Source organism: Carex rostrata, chromosome 9, assembly GCF_964058835.1.
Source record: "Carex rostrata chromosome 9, lpCarRost1.2, whole genome shotgun sequence".
NCBI lineage: Eukaryota > Viridiplantae > Streptophyta > Magnoliopsida > Poales > Cyperaceae > Carex > Carex rostrata.
The window spans coordinates 5,184,437-5,206,144 of NC_135926.1; the positions used below are offsets into that span (position 1 = coordinate 5,184,437).

Below are 21,708 nucleotides of genomic sequence, written 5' to 3' on the forward strand. Positions count from 1 at the left end.
TAAGTGTTAATATATTTTTGTAAAATCAGGTATTGTCACAATATCGCAAATGGTTACCACTATCTTATTTCATCAGTGAATAGTTAATAAAGTTGGGAATAATTTCGGTCCGATGAATTTCTCATCTATCCGATTCACTTTAAGATATGTACATACTGTTTCAATATCCATACATATCGCTTTAATATTTGTATGTATGTATCTTAAAGCAGATCTGACGGACACGGAACTCAACATAGTCAAATTTGAGTCTGATAGATGTCAGACTCAAATTCTTTTCAACAAGATTAGCAAAAAAATGGTCCATCACAGGAGTGGATGTAAATATGAGGTATGGGGTTAATTGACCTTTTTTTTATTTTTATATTTATGTGTAATTTTTTATATATTTTAAATTAAAATGTCAAGTAATATTTTATATAATTAATTATATATATATATTTAATCACTATAGTTTAAAAGTCTATTCCACTAGCGGAAAAAAGAAAATAAAAAAACACACATACAAATCTAAGAGAAAAACGGATGCAACGCCTGAATCTGATTTTTATCCACAGCCCAACATGACAAGTATCTTAAGAATAAATTAAGGTCGAATTTATAGTTGATCATGTGTTGCTGTATCTTCCCGATGATATTTTTCTAGTATCTAGATTTTTATTTTTATTTAATATTTTTTTTCTTGAAATGTTGCACATGCCGTATCCATTTTCTTGTTCATGCACGCCCCTTAAAAAAAATCGAAATTACATATTCCCACCTTTATAATTCATAATATCATATTCACCCTTTAAATTTCAAAAACTCATAATTTTATTCAATTCTTTTCAATTAAAACTCATTTTAAATATATAGAACTCATTTAAAAAATAAAAGTATATAGAATGTTTAAGATAAACATTCAGTCTTTTAATTGCCTGATTGTGAGGGTAAATAATTCATTTTCTCACTTGAGACGTGCACATAAGCGTATGCCTAAACGTCATTATGCGTGCATTACGTGTAGAGAAGTGAATTATTTATTCTCAGAAACCAACCAATTTGAACATTGAACATTTTTCTTACACATGCTACATATTTTTATATTTTAATAAATGATAAAATAATCATAAAAAATTTAAATAAGTTTTATTAATATATAGAAAAGACAATAAATTGGGTACATTTGTATGTTTTTGAACAATCGTGATAATTGAAAAATTGTTATCAAATTAAAAGGCTTTAATTGATTTCTTTTTCGTTTCGTTCTTTGATTCGTTGCATTTCTTATTTAATCTTGCATAATTTTTTTTATTAGATGAATTTTTTTAATTGATAACCGCCAACTTCAAAACAAAAGACATATTCAATAACAAAATTTGCATTATTTTGCAAAAGTGGTTGACCTATGAATATATTGAGTAAAATTGTCAGGCCTTACGAAAAAATATAGGAAGAAATGATTTTTGCAACTAGAAATGAATGATTTAATCATCGGGATGTTTATTCAACAGATGAATGTTTTGCTTGTATAACATTATTATTATTGACACTAAACAATGGGCTTATGGCCAGCTGGTTTTATAACTAAAATATATTTGCTTTTCTTATGACAATATAAGTTTTAGAGTGAGTCTATGGTACTATGCATATCACGGGTTGTTACCGTGCTACGGCTCTATATTCGAGTTTTCAAATCCTAACGGTCGATCCAAACCGTTTATCTTGTTCTCCATATTAATATGTGTTTGGAGACCAAATTTTACATTTTTTCAAATTTTTTTACTATTTTTTTAGTTATTTAAAAAATCACTTGATCTGAAAATTCTGGACCATCCAAAAACAGTGATTTTCAATAAATCTAAAAAAATAGTAAAAAAATTTCAAAAAATGTAAAATTTGGTCTCCAAACACATATTAATATGGAGAACAAGATGAACGGTTCGGATCGACCGTTAGGATTTGAAAACTCGAATATAGAGCCGTAGCACGGTGCCAAATCGTAATATGCATAGTACCATAGACTCACTCTAAGTTTTATTTATCAGGGAGATTCATTATAAGTTCTCTCGCCTTGGTTAAAAGTCTTCAATATAAGCAAAACTATTAAAAAATGAATTATTACTGTTATAGAAACAGAAGTAGCGTGGCGAAAATATATTTTTATTTAAAAAAAATATAATTTAAATTATTGGAAGTAAGATGGTCAAAAGTCTTCAACTTGTTAGTCACTGACAAGGTTTCAAAAAAAAAAAAAGAGATCAAACCAATAATTCGGTTGCATTAAGTGAGGGACCAAATCAATAGTCCATTTTGATAATTTTCATAATTTCCAGTGTATCTCTGTCATAAAAAGTTCGAAAATTATTGAAACCAAATTATTAGGAGCTATGAAATTTGTAGGTCCTCTCCTTTATTTTTTTCTTTTTCTCTCTTCCACCCTGGTGTCATTGGGGAGATCGACCAATAGAACCAGATTGCTAGTTTGATCATATTGATTTTCTACACTGTATGATATTGATTCAGTAAATTGTGAAAATGTGTCTGATTGGTCTCTTCCTAATAAAACATAATCATTGATTTGATCCAATCTATTTATTGAGAAATAAAAAAAATAATTACTCTTGTATCGGACAAATGGATTGTTTAATTTCTAAAAATATAAATATTGTGGCCTTGTGGGGAATATGTAGGTACGCGAGTCTTCAATTTCGGCATTCGTCTCAATAATTCTTTCGACATCATAAGTTGGAATAATGGACTTCTTCTACATTGGATTTATCTGTTCTGAGATCAATCGTGGTACCTTCCTGATTAAAATCACATGCTTTTCTTCATTTTCCTTATTTACCTGTTAAATAATAATTATAATTATTATTTTTACAAGAAGGAAGCAAAGGGCTAAACTCCAAGTGGGAATGCATTTGCATGTACCTCGTATTCTCCAAGTGGGAAATTTTGGATAATTTTTCGTACTAATTGTTTATGCATCAATCCAACGATTTAGATTTCATTCATCTGAGTTGATAAATCTGAAAAGTATATAGATTCTCTATATGGTGCTCTAGTGAATTTAATATGAAAATGGTCATTCCATATATACTTTTTTCGTTTTCTATTATTCATTATATTTTTTTAGAAACAAACAAATGCTGATAAATTTAATTTACTAAATGGATGTCATCCTCCGAAAAATTGCATATTTAAAATTTAAAATTTAAAATGATAATCTTTTATTTGATTCGACTTCTAACTTCTACTTAAATTTGTTTACGAGAATGGTAATTGGGGTAAATTTATTTTATAAAAGTTTTGGAATAATCTCTACAATCAGCTAAAAAATTCATGATATTAGTCGCCAAAGTTAATTTGGTTATAGTATTTTCAGACGGTCCAGTGTAGGAAGTGGAGGATGGTCTGATGGAGACTGCACCAAATTCATGTTTATGTTTCATCAGAGCTGTTCAATTAGTATTAAAATTTGTGTGCGTTTGAACAATACTGATTTTAATAGTTTTTGGACAGAGTGAAATTAGACTTTCAAATTATGAGAATCAAATACATGATAATAGCTAATTATATAAAATTTTCATGTTAAAAATGAAATTAATTTTACGGTATCCATAACATTTTATTTCAAATTATATAAAAGTCATACAAAAAATATATAAAGAAATAAGAATCAATTAACATCATTCATATTAAATAAATTCGTCCATGCTTCCGTATGATTTTGTTGCTTTCATAAACGAAATTAAATTAAGTTACAGAACTTAGCGTTACTTTAGGATGAATCTTGATTAAACATGAGATCAAATTCAATGCTCATTGGACCGCTCCGATTAATTCCCGTGTATTATATTTGTCATTTTTTATATTATGCCCGGAGGGCGGAGGCTGTGTTCCGGGGCTCCGGACCTTCCGACAGTGTTTTTTCCGAATTCCTGCTGTTCAAATTTTCTTAAAATACCGTTGCTCATAATTATTTCCCGCTCCGTACCGAGTGCTTGTTCTCTCAAACTTGGTAAAAATCACAATCCGAGAAAAATTGACACGACAGAGCTAGTTCCATCACAGTTACAACACAGAACGGTACAATAGGCGTGTCAGTTACGTGTCATGACTCACGTGTCCTGTGTCATGATCATTTTTTAAAACTTTGACATGTTACGTCACGTGAAAGATCTAGTTACGATAGGGCACGACACGTAGTCATGCGAGTTACGTGTAATTAGAATCACTAGATATTAATTAAATGGTGAATTTTGAATAAACTAACTTAAATTATTATTTTTATTTTTTGACAAAACTTAAATTATTATTAAATGATCACGCGAGACACGTTTGATCACATTATATTAAATACAACATGACTTATATGGCGTGATTATTTGTGTACCGTGATCAATCCTTAATATTTTAATCAAAGCATGATACAATTTGACTCTAAAATTACAGTGTATTAGTCGCAACACGACTCGAAACCGGCTAAATTGAAACTCGTTTTCGCATCTACTAAATTTAACTGAGGTCTATGTCACCATAATGATGAAGGAATGAAGAACAAATTAGTAGCTGAGCTGGCACGGGCTCGCATTTGTGTATTTATGTGGAGCTCGGTGCTCCGTAGAGAGGTGGTCATACGCGTGTCAACCGTGTCTTTGTAATTTTGTATGTATACCCCTACTAAATTAAAAATAATATTCTCAAGGTTTAGATTTTGTCCGTCTTGACATATAATTATCATTTCATTTGATTTGATAATAATATGATCTCTATAAAATTAAACCTTCCAAAAAATGGCTTAACAAATTTACCTGTTTAAGTAACTTCAATATTGTAGTTATTCAAGGGCCTATAAGAAAAAGATAGGTAGGTATTATTTGGAATTCCCGAGAGCCACCGCTTATATACGAGCGTATCTCATCGCTAGCCTCTTCCATCATATTTCCTCTTCAACCCCTCTCTCTCCGCTGTCAAGCGCTCTCCCGCCCCTTCTGTATTCAGCATTCCTCTCTCTCCGACCTCTCTCGAATCGTGATCTCTACCACTTTTGACGGTTCCTCTATTGATCGAGTACCTCTCTTGGCTTGATCTGGGTCAGGTACGATTCCTTTTTTCAAGTTTACGACCCAAGTATTGTCAATTTTTTTTTTTTTTTTAAAACAAAAACAAAATTAAAATTCCCTTCAATTTATGGTGAAAGAAGAGACAGCTTAATAGTTGCCTTTTCTTTTGATTGAAATGCTTTTGTTTCCTCTCACGTGTTATATTTCTTCAAAAGGGACCGAAAAAGGTTCTTTTCTCCCACCTTTGTACCGGAATAGATTAATTGTTCTCCATTTTCTCATAATTTCGTTTACGAAGTGTAACGTACAATAGTTTCTCCGATGGAGACTTGTTTGAGCCTTTGAGGTTATGCCTAGTCGCCTAAGATGAAAAGCTAGAAGAAAAGCCTAGTCGCCTAAGATGAAAAGCTAGAAGCTTTTCTTCCTCATCGAAGTTTTTGTAATCTTCTATTTTTTAAATTACCGTTTTAATTTAGTCGGTCTATGTGACTACTATTCAAGATTTAATTCTCTTTTATTCTCATTTTATGTTCCTCTTGTATTTGGCGTCAGTACGGTTGACTTCGATTAAATTCTTTTTGAAGCCTCATATATCAGGTTGCGAATGTTACTTTTGACATCCGTTCGGTTTTCAAAACTAAGCCCCTCATTGACTAACCACCATTTAGTTAATCATTCTTTCTCTCCAGCAAAAATTTCAAATAAAGGAAAAAAAAATAGTGAGAAGGTTTGCTAAAGAGAAATGAATATCTTTGTCTTGCCTGGGTTGGGCTTCTTTTATGCCAAGACGAACCCAGGGTTTCAAGTTTTAAACAAAATACAACTTTTGGTAATTTGTTCTCCCTCAGGAAAGAATCCAATTCTCCATAATTGATCCAAGTAGAGACACAGTTTGATGCTAAATAATGTGGATGGACCTGTTTTTCACTGAAGTTCTACATTTTATCTATCAACCTCTTTTAATTATTATTGTTATTTTTTTTAAATTCAGGTAAATCTTGACAAGACGGGTCCGAAGGTCTTCATTTATACCACTTTTTGTTTTTGTTCACTCTGGCAGTCACTGTGGCATCATTACCTCGCACCTTGACAAAGGTGTGGGCCCCGCTTGACTATGCGACATCTTTTCTCCCCTGTATTTCGAGACCCTCTGTTTGTCTCCATTGGTTTCTCCTTCAAATTCTCAAAGGATCTCCCATAGATAACGGCTAACCCTATCATCAGTTACTGTCTTTGTCTTTAGCTAGAGAACTCTAGATATTTTACCCAAGAAAAGATAAAAAGAGTAAGTTCAAACTAGGAGAATTGTCAGTTGAATCATTTGAAGATGGTGAGGTTCTTGTGCTTTACTCTTCTTACAAGCAAGAAGAAGAAATTATCCAAGGTTTGTTCCTTGTATTTTATCATATATATGTTAATAACTGGCAGTAAAATAATTACACTATAATTTTGTTTTATTTTATCTATTTCCAGAAAAGTGCAATATCAGCTGATGTTAAACAAGCAAAAACAAATGAAAACCCAAAAGTTAAACCAGAAGAGCTGCTTTTTGAGATCTTGCCACCCCATAATACTGTTGAGCAATTGATGCCAAATGCTAATGTGACGGTTGAAACAGCTTACGAGGGAGCTGATGACAATAATAAGAAACACTCCATGAAAAGGGACTTATCAGACCTTGACCTCCAATCAAACCAGAACAATTCTACTTGGTCTGGACCGAACCACCTGAACCAAACCACACCTGAGATCCCAACGCCTAGCAGCCACCAGAGTGAACCAGGTATGGTTCAGGGGATGTCTAAAGATTCATCCTCCCCAAGGCTGCTAAAGCGCTCCTGCTCCAACATCGAGAGAAAATCAGCTGCTTGGACTGATTCCAAAGTCAACAAATCCCGTTCCTATGGTAACTTGGCATCCTTACCAGATGGTGCTGTACCCAATGAGAAAGGAAACGACAGCCCGTTTTCAGTTAAGACCTCGTGCACTGCCGACCGGGTTATGCTGAAAAAGAGGTCCTCTAGTCAAGTGCTTCCTTCTAGAAGCAGAAAGCTTTGGTGGCGGCTTTTTATGTGGAGCCACAGGAACCTTCATCGGTCTAATTGGATATCCAGTGTCAGGGTGCCAACAAGAGCTGAATCAGTTATTAGTGACATTTCTAATAACAACAAAGGTGGTTACACATCTGATACCCTTGAGACAAGTGAGATTGTGGATAAAAAGAAGAAAAAAGTGATAGAGGACCCCTCAAATCAATGGATGGCTTTCTCAACTGAGACTTCGTACCATGATCGGGTGAGCGCTTGGGTTAACAGCATACCAAATAAGGAAGATGAAAATGAGGAGTTACTGGCTGGTGAGTTCTTCTTACCCAGCTTACCTGAGGTTGGGGAGTCTTCCGGAAAGAACCACTCACATGCAAATAAGAGGAGAGGTGGAGATGAGGATTTGCAAGCAAATAATGTTATTCAGTCGTTAAACTTTCTTTCCTCCGTGGCACATATTTCTGGAATGGCTCTCAAGGTCGTACCAGCCATCTCGGCCTTTACCAGTCTCAAAGCTGTTAATTTATCGAGCAATTTTATAGGTAAGGCATGTTGTTACTATTGGCTCCCTTTATACTTTGTGATTGTAGTTTGGGTCCTTTTAAAAAATATGCCGTCACTTGTCTGAATTTTCCGTTTACTTAATTGATTAGTTAGTAGAAATAAACTTGAAAAAAGAAAAGAAAAGGAGACTTTATCTATAATGAATAGAAAATATAGTTCACTAATGGGATGTTGGCAGAATATCTTTCTAAAAGGACATCTTTTAATGACCACCATATGTGCTTTTGACTGATTACTTGTTGCCCATCTCTTTCATGGTGCAGTGCATATTCCATCTGGGGCATTGCCTAAGAGTTTGCACACACTTGATCTGTCAAGAAACAAAATTGTGGCAATTGAGGGGCTGAGAGAGCTGACCAGGCTTCGGGTGCTAAATCTCAGCTATAATCGAATTTCTCGTATTGGCCAGGGTAAATGTTTCTCTATAAAACATCTTGTTACATTATTGAGTAGTTGTTAAAGTAGTTCGTTCATTCTATTGGAGACATGAATTTGACCAAAATTCATGCTACTGTGTCTTTTTCCTTTAGAGGGACCATGTACTGGTGGTCCAAAATATTCCATCATTTGTTTGTCACATCTTGTAGGATTTGAAGATAATTCAAGGTGGTCCAATTTTTGATAGCTTTTCTAGTTGAAATGTTTGGTTCATTAAGAGATTGGTACCAGCCAAATGTTTTACTACCCAGCTTTGTATCAAAGTTGACTAAATTTGGAAGAAAACAAAGGGCGTCTAAGTGTTGTGGCTCTGGGGCAATTCTATCTTTCATTTTCTCTCATGGAAAGCGAAATATGGTACACAAATAAGGAAAATTATAATATCTTGCTCCTTGGTAGGTAGAAGAAGTACAATCAACGGACAATCTTTGAAAACCTAGTGCCAAAAAAAGCATGATGGACAAAACTAAAACATGAAAAATGAACTTTTGTCTCTCAGCACCACTATGGTTTCTGATTTAACAAATCTAGCTGGCACTACTTCTACATTTAAATTACTTTATTTTCTTGCATTCTCTTATTTTCTGTAACATTTATGGATTTTCATGTGAGCAAAAGGTGTACATGCAACTAACCCGAAACTTCTCTTGCTAACAGGGTTATCAAGCTGCACGGCAATCAAAGAATTGTACCTAGCTGGTAACAAAATAAGCGATGTAGAAGGCCTCCACCGCCTCTTGAAGCTCACAGTGCTCGACCTAAGTTTCAATAAGATAACCATGACAAAGGCAATAGGTCAACTCGTGGCCAATTACAACTCTCTCCTGGCACTTAATCTCCTTGGCAATCCTATTCAAAGTAACATAGGAGACGAACAACTTAAAAAGGCCATCTCAGGTCTTCTTCCAAAAGTGGCTTATTTGAATAAGCAGCTGATCAAACCACAGAGGGGCAGGGAAGTGACGACTGATCGGGTTGCCAAGGCAGCTTTGGGAAATACTGGCTGGGATTCTAGAAGGAAAGTGGCTCGGCGCGTAAGCCAGAATTCTGGGTCGGGTTCATTATCAAGGGGTGGTAGGAGTGTAGCGGAGGGGAGTAGCCACAGGGGAAAGAGTCGGCACAGGAAGTAAATTAAAGCTGGTAATGGTATGTTGATTCTGGAGTTATTGTGCTGGTTTGGTATTACATACAATATTGTCGATTAGATTTTGCAATAATCTGGTAAGATTGTACATTTGGTGGGGATTTTATTTGGTATTATGGACTTTGAGATTTTTTTTTTTTTAATGAAGTGCACTTGTTTTGGTGGACCCAAAAAAAATATAAATTAACAATCTATACAAATGGGTTTGTGCCTCTTATCTTTGTTGGGGCTTAAGAAATGGAAACTTAGTTCTTAAACTTTTTTTTATAGTAGAATCAAGGTTCTAAATAGCGTTTATCGCGTCATAGCGGGGAGCCTCCAAAAAAAGTTATAGCGAAAGCTATTCCAAATAGCGTTTTTTATTTTTATAAAAATTATATTATATATTTGTACTAAATATCAACATTATTTAGTCTCATAGAACAATAAATAATATCAAACTGATTAAAAAATTATAATATTCATATTGAACCAATACAAAGTCTAAATTGCGACTCAAAATATCTATAGTAATACTAATATCATAAACTATCGATCTTTTTCTATTTAAAATATTTTTAACATCATAACATAATTTATCTTTTTTCTATTTAAATTTCAAAATAACTTAAAAATTGAAAAGAAAAAAAAATCATACTTTCAGTAAAATAAACAGATGATCCTTGAAGAAATTCTTATTAGTCTCTAAAATTTTCATAATTTAGCAATTATTTATTTGATTTATCATCAGTTAAAAAAAACCAAGAGCAAAATGAAAAAATTATTATAGCGGACTTGAATTTGATATAATGTAATATTCATCAAAATTAAACAATATCTTCACCATTTATTTATTTTAAAGCTCATATAAATTAGAAAAAAAAAACAGCAAATGTTGCATGGCGCGCGCTATTTGCGCTACACGCTATAGCGGACCGCTATTACCGCTATAGCGTCTGTAGCGCAAATAGCGTGTTTTAATGCCATAGCATAGCGTTTGGTCTCCAAAAACACTATAGTGCGCTATTTAGAACACTGAGTAGAATTAAACTGTTAAAGCAAATTGATTTTTTTTTTTTTTAAGTCTTTTAAATGCTTGGTTTTGCAATAAGGTTGGAAGCAGTAGGTTTTCTGTTTTTTTTACAAAGGACAGTCTAGTCTTCAGAGTTCAGATCATACCCACCGATAAAGAAAAACTAAACAAAATAAAAAGAGCAATGGTTTTGTGGTCATGGCCCGGAATGAAATCTGCTGCTATTCTCCTCTTCTTCTTCTTCTCTTGAACAGTAACTCTGTTATCTTTTTCTCTTGAACAGTAACTCTGTTACCCCTACTTTTTTGAAGAATCCAACTGTTTATTTTTTTTTCGGAAACGAATCTCAAAGCAACTTCTTTCAAAACATTTATGTATACGCATCTCGAAACAATTTAATGACTGAATAGTAGGAACACTGTTTATGCACTAGAATAACAGCAGGTTTTGATCCATCATGGCCCATGGGTATTTGGTGGCAACTGGCGCCTTAAATTGAGGGGTGTAAACGGATTGGATATTATCCAATTTCATTCGGATCCGAATCCGGAAAATTATTTAGATTATCCAATCCTATCTGAAAAATTGTAACGGATACGGTAATACATTTAATTATCCGTATCCGATTGTTTATATTTTTAAACCACAACAATGTGTTATATGTTTTTAAATTGATTTATTAAATTGCATATATAACCAATAATATATTACATTGCATATTGATATATATTTTGATAAATAATGTAACACTATGACATAATTAGTGACTAATATCTTAATAATATAATAGATATTTTGTAACAAACAAGCTAATTATAAAAAATATCCGTATCTGTCCGATATCCAATCCGTATCCGTAATATTTAATATCCGATTCGTATCTGTATCCGTATCCGAGACTATTCGTATCCGTATCTGTATTCAAAAAATTATAATAGATACGGATACGAATACGGTAAGACCACTATCCGATCCGTATCCAACCATTTACACCCCTACTTAAATTCCAGATCTCTGGTAAAGAATCAACTGCCAAGAAGTCCGCGTAGTTGTCACATGTAAATGTCCCCTAGAGTACATGCAATAAAAAAGGAACATATTCCCTATCTTATTTTTTTTATTCAAATATCAGAAATTTATAGGTTGCGCCTCATTTTATTTCGAGTCCGCATGAAACAATACCTTTTCAATCTCATAATCGGTTAGACAGCGAGAATTTACGATGCTATGAGTGCTGACATCCGAAATCATATACCTTTTAACTGTTAGTTCCATAAAGATTTAGCAATTAGTTTTATTGTATGTCATTTTTTCATCAAGTGACTTGTTTTGTGCATCAATTAAGGACTACAAGTAGCTAAAACTATACAAGCAACAGTTTAAATTGCATGATGAATGGGGGTTAGAACATGAATTGGGTTGATATTTTAAATTGCATGATGAAGGGGGGTTAGAACATGAATTGGGGTGATATTTTTCTTTTCTTGATCCTTTTTGGTTATACTGTGATTTCAACAAGTATGCTTGCTTCATTAAACTCTTCACCTGCAATTTCGGTTCCGAATAAAACATAAATGAATAATGGACGGAGAGAAGTCTTTAATTACAAAATATTTTTTAAGCGACATATACTCGTATGCTTTATACAATGGCAGGGGGGCAAACACGATCCAAATTACACAAATAGTGGTTCCTGACCTTTTGGTAAGTCTTTAATTACAAAGTATTTTTTTAAGGCTCTTTAATTACAAAGTTACAAACCTGATACATTAAAGCAACAAATTCTTTGTACGCAGAGATAATTTCTCATCAATTCATTGTCATTCAGATGGCCTAAATAGCTACCTTTAGAGTTATTAGGTTTATGTTTTTCGTAAGAAAAACTACCAAATTGAACAAGTAACCTCTGCTCCTTGTTTACTGACACTATGTTCAGTGCTCTAATATACAAAGAGCAAGAAAATGCAAATACGCAGATTACACAGTCATTCTTGAGTGAGGCTACACTACTATCCATAGCGTATATTGGTTCGCACTATGATTATTTTTTTATTTTCAAAATTTAAATTGTCCATCCGCTCAATATAATCTCCATATAAAAATATATTTGAAGGCCAAAACACACATTTCATAGAATTTTTTTAAATAATTAAAGTATCAAACTTTCGGATGGTCCCTACTTTAGATCCAATGATTTGTACTTGTTTCAAAAGAGAGTAAAATGTTTCTTAAAATGTAAAATTTGGCGTCTAGCATATTTTCATTTGATAATTGTGTTTAATGGTTCGGATCGACAATCTGGAATATTTTTTAAATAGAGATATGCATCCATAATACTGATCCATATGCACTATGCATACTCCTCACTCTTCATTCTTAACATTAATTCCAGGCAAACCATTAAAAAAATTGAAGAGGTAAGCAACTACAATTATCATACAATCCGGTTCGGATCGTTCTTATTTACAACTAAGATTGATAATTTCTAAAGTAACTTTTGATAAAATTCAGTGCCAATGGGGCTTTTTATTAAGAATTTCAGTGATTTTAGTGACCTTCTCCTTCTTGCTTATTGTGAACCATGTTTGTTTGTTTGTCACAAAAATTGGTTTCTATGATTGCCATTAACTACACTATGAAATTTGAGTTGAAAGATAAATTAAATCCAAATCCAAATCGATATTGAAGCATCACATAAAAATCATCCCGAAAATCGACGAAATCAATTAACTGAGAGTTTGCCACAGTAACATATTGTAATTGATGATAATTCTATGGTTCTTTAAATTTCTTTGTTGGAAGTATTGGAAAGCTATTGAGATATGACTTGCTAAAAGTAAGAAATATAGGAAGATTGGGTGACGAGAAAATTGCCGCTGCTAAAATTGTTCATCCAGTATAAGGGAATTTAAAAATTTCCGACCTGCCGGATTCGAACCAGCGACCTAAGGATTACTGAAACGAACTACAGTCCTCCGCTCTACCAACTGAGCTTAGGTCGGTTTGATGATGAGGTATTTTTTAATTTAATAGTTCATATAAAGAAAACCTTTTCTGACGCATCACTGATGAGTACCTGATGCCAAGGGCCGAGGGAGTTCGTATCCTCCAAGTATTGCAGAGAATTATGTTGGAATTAATTTCAATTAATTACAACATATGTGGGCTAAGTATTGCAGAGAATTATGTTGGAATTAATTTCAATTAATTACAACATATGTGGGCTTATATGTAATATAAATATATATTGAATAATAGACTGTCAAAATTAGACCCATTATGAAGTGATTAAATTAAATATTATTTATCGGATTCAATATGTGTCATTAGAAGTGGGACATTTAATGTGTAAAATGCGTATTAATAACTTTATAATTTAGTGATGGTCTAAATTATATAAAGTTTGGTAATAATACAATTATGCTATTGGTCTCTGGGGAACACAATCAAATATGACAATGTTCCGTAAATAAGGAAATACCCAATAAAACAAGTTCTGAAACCCGCTACATATCCAATAAGAAAACAAGATTAATTAATTAAAAGGAGAAGGCACCTATTCAAAGGGCCTATTTACTCCCAGATAGATACGGAATATACATCATCTTTGATGATTAATTAAAGAGGAGGGTTCAAATGCCTCCATTTTTTGTGTCTCCATCATGCCTCCATTTTTAAAAACTTTAATAACTCAAAATTTAAATCTTAAAATTCAAAATAAAACCGTTGGATATTAACTATATCATTTTATCTATGTACATGTAAAAAATTATGGCATTTCAACTTTGTTTTGATTGTCATCTTGAGCTTGTAAAAATGTATACAAATGTGGATAATTTCTAAACATTGATTTTTCAACTTATTGATTCATATAAAAGCAAAATCAAAATGTGATAATTTTTTATGGACACATAGAGAAAATAACATATATTACATCTAACGGTTTTATTTTGACATTTAAGTTTTAAACTTTGAGTTATTTAAGTTTTTATAAATGGAGGCATGATGGAGGCACAAAAAATGGAGACATTTGAACCCTCCTCTTAATTAAAAGGTGCTTATATGGATCTGTACCAATTTTGATAAGATACGGTTCTTGATATCTCAGTTTCTCTGATTCTCTCTCTACCGAAAATAAAAGGGAACAAAGATTGATATATTGTGATTAAGAAGGGGATTTTCAGTAAAGAACTTGTGATTCGGGTATATCTCCTTGTGAAGAACGGAGTGTTGCCGCTGCCGCCTCTCTCGTTCTCTCCATCGGACTTGAGAGGGATTACTTGGAATTCTAAGGGCTTCCGGTGATCAACGGTGATTGTGCATTCCTGGAAGATCATGGCTACGGATCAAGGTAATCTAGAATTTCAGATTAGGGTTCACTAGAGGATCATGGTAATTTAGGGTTTATATATGCAATACGGTTCTGCATAAAATAAATCCAACAAATTACACTTATTTTACGGTTTGAGTTTAAATCTCAATCAGTTTGGGATTCGGCTCACCATAGGGAATATATTATTGGGCTTTGAGATTTGTGCCAAGTTAAAAAGAACGGTCCAAATCTAGTAATCGTAAAAGATTCCCTGATAAGGTATTAGAGAAGATGTGAATTCATGTCGAGGAGGATGGGACTGGTGAGATCATTTTTGTGATCTTTAACCCTATGAATAAGGAATTCATATCCTTTGCATTAACTCAAAAAAGAATTTTTTGAGCTAATGCATTTGGATTTTTTGATTGGCTTTAAGACTCATGCGAATTAGATCCGCATTAATATTAAACAATTATCTGTGGTATAAGCAGAGATCGAATTGATTCCGTTTAAAATCAGATGACCAAGATGTATTACAAAGGGGAGAGGGGGGTTTCCGATGGGCATCGGACACAAATAGGGTTCGATGAGGGGTTTAAACCATCGGATCTGCTTTAAGATTCGTGTGTACGGATTTTAAAGCAGACGCGAAATTGCGAGTGCGAATCTTAAAGCAGATCCGACGGTTTAAACCCCTCATCGAACCCTATTTGGTCCGATGCCCATCGGACACCCCCCTCACTCATTACAAAGATGCTACTTTTAAGTTAATGCATGCAGACGAATAAGGACTCGTCATTATTTAATAATAATTGTGCCACCAGGGAAAACAGCCCAAGTTACGAAGGAGCACTTTCTGTAAGGCTTTTCTTGCGCTCTTGCCTGGAAATGAGGTGGGCTTTTATTTCACAACCGGAGATTTTGCATCTTTTCTAGTTGCAATGGGTATTGTTGATTGGTTCAGCCATATGGTTTCTCTCCAATGAAGGAATTTATAGGAGAATAGTCTTATGATCTTCTTGTGCCTGAAATGATTCTTGAACTGGCCTTGAGTAACAGGCACAGGGAAAACCCTGGGTGGAGATTGACAACTTCAAATATACTACAAGATAGTAAGATACTGACAAGTGACAACTTCAAATATTAGCATGATTTCCTTGGAAACGGTCAATTCACAATTAATGCAGTGTTCTTGTATGGATTTCATTTCACTTTTTGACGGTTACGCTGACATTATAGGAACAAGCGTCCAAAAGGGAAACAAATTAGGATTCAACAACATCCAAAGGGCATCGGAGGTCCATTCTGAATTTGTAGAAATATTATAGGGGCATATATTTTATAGATAAATAAAATAAGTTTTCCAATTTTGGCGATTGGTATATAGGTAGATAAAATTACAAAAGTATCTACACCAGGTGATAAATTCTCATTCAAAGGTCATGTGATAGCTAGGCCGAAATTTTTATAATTACCATCTTTAAAAAAAAGTTAAAACCATTTAACTCTATTTTTTGAAAATTTCGTATTTACCAGAACCACAGTTTGAAATTTCAGTAAATAAAAAATCCGTAGCTAAGGAGTGGATCATGGCATCATTACTAAATTCGGTCGTAGCCGTCTAAATCTTATTCTACACGAAACTTAGAGATGACCGCATAAATCTTATCGGCAAGCCTTTTCCGGAGTATAATACTCCGAGTATGTTGTGATTTATATGATTCGATACTTTTAGCTTCGGCTTGAGACCATGTCCTGTGGAGACAGGAAATATAATGAAAAACAAAATTAACATTCTCCAATCTCGAGAAAATAATAAACAAAAAGAGCACCATATTCCATTTATTTTGATCTACTAGTGCAGCGAAAAGTTTTAAGACAAACAAATAAGAGGAGAGGGAAGGGTATATTTGTTAAAATAATATTTAAAATAAATAAATAAATAGTTAAATAAAAATTAGGCGATATAAGAAATAATGTAAAATTTGTATGGAGATATTGGATATTATGTTGTTTTGATGGAGAAATTGATTATTTCTAAAAGTTTCTATGGGCATAGGAGAAATTTTCTCTTATTTTAATTATGTTAGAGTTTCCAAGAATTATATTATGTGTTGTTAGTTTTTAAGTTGGACTTTTTGATTTTTCTACGTTATTTATTATAATGGTGGTTTTATAAAAGATATGACGTGTCATTTTCTTTGAGGAGTTAACTTATGGTATTAATATATTTTTTGAAAGAGATTTCATTCTCGCTTTTGCTACTTAGCACTCTCTGCTTCTAATTCCACTAAACTGTGTTCGAGACCCGTCACTAGCGGAGTTGAGATCCGGGACCGAGATTGCGTCAAGTGGTATCAGAGCAACCTAACCATTATCTTCTTATTGTTCAATATCTCACTAAACCAAACAAAACTTGTACACTACACACAGATTAGAGTTTGAGATGTGCTGTCGTCAAGTGATATCAGAGCAACCTAACTATCATCTTCTTATTGTTCAATATCTCACTAAATCAAACAAAATATGTACACACAGAGTAGAGTCTGGGATGTGCTGCGTCAATGCATAACAAATCTGACTCATATATATTTAATCTAATGCAGGCTTGTGAACCATTGTTACAAAAAAATAAAATAGTTAAACTAACCGAATTAATGATTTTGTTCCCTAAAAATATTTGAAAAAGCTAAATCATTGATTCAGATTGAAATTTCCCTACACCTCACTCAATTCCTTATATTATTTTACATAATTTCTATAAATAAAAACTAATATCGTGCTCGTGCGTTGCAACGGAAACATATTATAAGAAGAAAAATATATTTCTATAAAAAAACATACCAATGAAAATAATAATTATTCAAAAATTGAGAAACAAGCTAATAGAGATTTTATATTGGATAGATACTAATCAGTCAACTAATCCATAAAAATAGAATGTTATTTGTAATCTGAAATAAAATATCAAATCTTTCATAATAATTCATTGATGAATTTTTTTTTTTTATGAGGAAAATCATGGGTTTTCCCACATTTGATTAATAACTTGTAGTTACAGAGTTTGTACCTACAATCTAAATAAGAAAAATTACAAATAGCTCAATACATTTAGGCAAAAGAACGAAACAGTAAAAACATGAAAATAAGCAGATTAGTCCCTAAATATTATTAAAATCAACAAAGTAAAAAAGCAGAAAGAAAGCAAATCAGAAAAATCAAAATACGTTGGTCTTGCTCTCCTTGGCGTACCAGTAGTAGGGTGATGCACTGCACCGTACCAGTACCATATTCCCTCTGCTCCAGTCCCCTAATCCATCTTTCTGTGATGTTTTTTATATGTTGCTTCCTGTGATGTCATATAGTACTTCCATTGTTCCAGAATCTCCTGAAGTAGGTCATCCATGCTCTTATTCGATTCAGCAAAAGAGCGCACACATCTTTCACGCCAGATAATAAACTGCAAAATCAGCAGCGCTGACCCATTAGCAATTGATGAAGTATTATATGACATTTTAAAAAAGAGTATCAATTGTCTTCTTCCCTCCACATTACTCCCAAAAAGAAAAAAAAAAAACAATGTAACATAGACATACCAATCCTCCACCTTCATCATCATCTAAATTTGCAGAAGTTGCTGCATTGTCCTGAATAGGCTGGTCTGTAACAGCTGAAAACTGAATAAATACTCAAAAATGACATAATGCAGTGCTCAAAGTTGCATGTGATATCAATAATGAAACAAAAAAGAAGACATGGGTCATGTTTTATAAAAAAAAAATATAGTAAATTAAGCAAGATATGAAAAAAAAAATCACTTTGATGGTCCTCCCAGCAATGTCAAGTTGACCATTTAAAGTTAGGGATAAAAACTGGAAAATTCAATTAAAACGAAAATTTGATTAAATGGATAAAAACAGGAAGCCTGGAAAACAGTAACAGTAATATGTCCTATTCTAATCCCATTCCAAGCTTTAGTGAAGAATTAAGAGTTAATTGGTGGAAATTTGGGCTAAACCATGGAATAATCATTATTTGCAATCAAACATTTCAGAGAACATAACAGTAACTGAAAATGAACATCTCTAATTAATGACAAGTTGCACCAAAATTGCTGAACAAAAAACGTTATCAAAGAATAATTTTTATTAATTTCTTCCTAACATTTGATTTGTAATGTTATTAAAGAAAGGGTAAAGCAGCTGCTTACATGAAAAGAGAAGCCAAATCATGATAACCATCTGTTCTCCTGCCTGTTATCCGTAAAAACACATTGATCTAAAAAAGAAAAAGACAAATTTCAATTGACATAATAATTTTTTATCTTCTTTACATACATTATACTCACCTTAACACTGAATTGTAGAAATGGGACCGGATATGGAGCAAAAATTTATGTGGTTTCTAGTTTATAGTGTAGAAATCCACCTGTTTCATAATTTCATTAAGAAACTAAGAGTAAAGTTCTAACCAAATAAATAGATATCAAACAATGGTACCAGCATATTATTGTAAGGTGTTCCAGTCTCAATCTGGTTCTTCAAAATCTCAAACCAGAGATTCTATGCAGGAACATATTTCTTTGCCTTTCCCTAATGTTAATGAAGATTAAATCTGTAAAGCAGAGTAACTTGACAGTGTTTGTCAGTGCATATCATAACAAAAATGGTACCATTATGGAATGATATGATTTCGAGTGCTTTTCACTTTTTAAACATTTTTATTTGAGCAGCCTTGCATTTCTATACTGGTACTTGAACATCAACTGAGTTCATAGGTAGCAGGGTCAAATCAATGACTAGCCACATCAGGTCAACCAGTCCCATTTAAGATCAAAGTCTGGTTACTCTAAAGAAAGACACAAACTCCAAAGTAGCATAGAAAGCATATCAAATCTAGTATGTGACCAGAACTAACCTTTATGATATTGATTCTTTCCCAAAGGGTCAAACCAACCTAACACCCTGGAGGTCAGGTATGGTTTAACATTTCTTACCCAACTTAACCCAAACAATATATAAATCTTATGTTGTAATAAAAATTGATATAATGTAATTAGTATTATTCTCTTTTACGAACGAGCCTTGAGGACATTTGCTATGCAAACAGAACCTACACTCAGCATCTGGCTACAAAACCTCCCAAAGAGAAGTACACCATTTCAGGCAAAACTAATTTGAAGTTGCAAGCAAATACTCCCAAAGAGAAGTACACCCTAAAATGTTGTTAATTAAATGAATTGGAAATTGACAATGATTTTAAATGCTTGGAAAAATATCAAAATGATTAAAGGCTCTCCAAGTTGAATGAGGAATTGCATGTTAGAATCCATGATAATATTCTACATGCAAAACCATGAATTTTGATATATTATACACTTCCTAACTCAAAATGGTTGAAGAGTTATGGATTTTTGAAAATTTTGATGACATGGCATGTTCTGATTGGTGCCACGTGGCATGGTGTACTCATATCATTTAATATGAACAGCTAGTGCACAAATTTGAGGTTCTCTAACGTTGGAGTTCATTTGAAATAAAAAATGAGAAATGGAGAGCTCCAATGGATCTTGAAATGGAGAGATTTCAAAAGAAGCAAATAAATGAAATAAAACGTGTATAGCGTTGTTGCTTCAACCAATCAGCAAATAGAAATGCTTAATGGGCTAAGTTGGGCTGAATTTGATTTCATAAATTCGAAAACTTCGGCAGAGTTGTTTGTCGTTAAGCCAAATCAATGGGACCCGCCTATTTCCCAGCCAATCAGCAGCTCAACGCATTGCGTGTGGAATGGAATTAGAGCGTTCTGGATTAAAAAGGTCGGGCCATAGAAAAATTTCACCGTTTCGAATTTTTATTTGAGGCCGTTAAATTTTTTCGCTGTTTCGAATAAAAATTCGGGGCCGCGGATTTTTTTCTGTGTTTTGAATATTTTTAAAATTTTAATCAAATCTTGATTATTTTTATTAAAATATTTTAAAAAAATGAGTAAAAATAAAAATGTCGGATTTTACGAGATCAGGGGAGAATTACACTTTCAAATATAGGGACCAAATATAAATTAAAAGTCAATCATATAAATTTTTTATATATGGAGGTGAATTTTATAATATTAAAAATATTTTAATTTAAATTATATAGAAAATTATACATACATACATTGAAAATAAATACGAATCAATTGGCTCTAGGGGTGTAAACCAAGTGAATATTGATAAAATCATATCTGTATTCTTTTTTTTTTTTTTTCAGATACGGATTCGTAGTGAATATTAGACAGATATAGATACGGGTTCGGATCATATCAGATATTAATTAAAATAATATAAAAATATTAAAAATTATTAAAGTTCGTAATATTTATCTAATTATAATGGTGAATAACATAAATTTTTCATAATATATGTTAAAATATGAGGAGGGATCCACTTACATCCTTTTTTTTGGTAACACCGAATTACATCTACATTTTCAAAATTTTCAAAGTCCAAACAGTCGACTCAAGTCGTTCAACATGTTAGATATATTAAAATGTGCTTGCAGAACAAATTTTACATTTTTTTTTGAATTTTTTTACTATTTATTAAGTATTTTACAAAATCGTTGTTTTCAGACCATTGAATTTTTGTACCCATCTTAATAAATAGTAAAAAAAATAAAATAAAAATGTAAAATTTGATCAGCAACCACATTTTAATATATCCATCATGTTGAATGGTTTGAACCGACTGTTTGGACTTTGAAAATCTAGAGTGTAATCCAGTGTCACAAAAAAAGAAAGTAAGTAGATCCCTCCTCTTAAAATATATGATATATATATACTATTTGGATACGGATAATTGAAACGTAAAACCATATCAGTATCCTTACCGACACAGATATTCAGATATCGAATATTCACATCTAAATTTTCGAATACGGATCGAATACAAATTGAATATTATCCATACCGTTTTCATCCCTAATTGGCTTCCATTTCCTCTTAATATATCTATCTCTGGACAAAATATATTAAATTATAAATGCAACACCTTCGTTTTCCAGATTATGATCAGAAGGAATCCGTATCCTCCCAGCCTCCCAGGTACTTGACTCAAGCAAATTACAAACGGACAGCTCAGATTAATTCCAGTCGGACCAAAATCA

The 21,708-nt window shown here is 32.8% G+C and overlaps 2 protein-coding genes and 1 non-coding gene across 3 annotated transcripts in view; 2 read left to right on the forward strand and 1 right to left on the reverse strand.

The window, feature by feature from the left end:
• The first annotated feature begins 2,121 nt into the window (after nucleotides 1-2,121).
• LOC144559259 (7-deoxyloganetin glucosyltransferase-like) overlaps nucleotides 2,122-21,708 on the forward strand; it is a 35,416-nt gene continuing 15,829 nt past the window's right edge. The window contains exon 1 of the mRNA XM_078308271.1: nucleotides 2,122-2,125. The gene's annotated coding sequence lies outside the window, so the exon portion shown is untranslated. The remainder of the gene's footprint in view (nucleotides 2,126-21,708) is intronic.
• Nucleotides 4,913-9,477, forward strand: LOC144559255 (uncharacterized). The gene is made up of 5 exons (XM_078308264.1): nucleotides 4,913-5,083; nucleotides 6,040-6,432; nucleotides 6,522-7,635; nucleotides 7,921-8,067; nucleotides 8,753-9,477. Exons 2-5 carry the CDS (start codon nucleotides 6,376-6,378, stop codon nucleotides 9,223-9,225), a joined length of 1,791 nt encoding a protein of 596 aa, XP_078164390.1. The 5' UTR covers nucleotides 4,913-5,083; nucleotides 6,040-6,375; the 3' UTR covers nucleotides 9,226-9,477.
• TRNAY-GUA (transfer RNA tyrosine (anticodon GUA)) lies at nucleotides 13,169-13,253 on the reverse strand. Its single transcript is given in 2 exon segments — nucleotides 13,169-13,204; nucleotides 13,217-13,253. It is a non-coding gene; the product is annotated as a tRNA-Tyr (tRNA).

Excerpts from the sequence above, each read along its gene's own strand:
- LOC144559255 (XM_078308264.1), top strand. The coding sequence starts at position 6,376 with ATGGTGAGGTTCTTGTGCTTTACTCTTCTTACAAGCAAGAAGAAGAAA. Across the intron at positions 7,636-7,920 it reads TTTATCGAGCAATTTTATAG|TGCATATTCCATCTGGGGCA; the intron begins GTAAGGCATGTT and ends TTCATGGTGCAG. Across the intron at positions 8,068-8,752 it reads AATTTCTCGTATTGGCCAGG|GGTTATCAAGCTGCACGGCA; the intron begins GTAAATGTTTCT and ends TCTTGCTAACAG.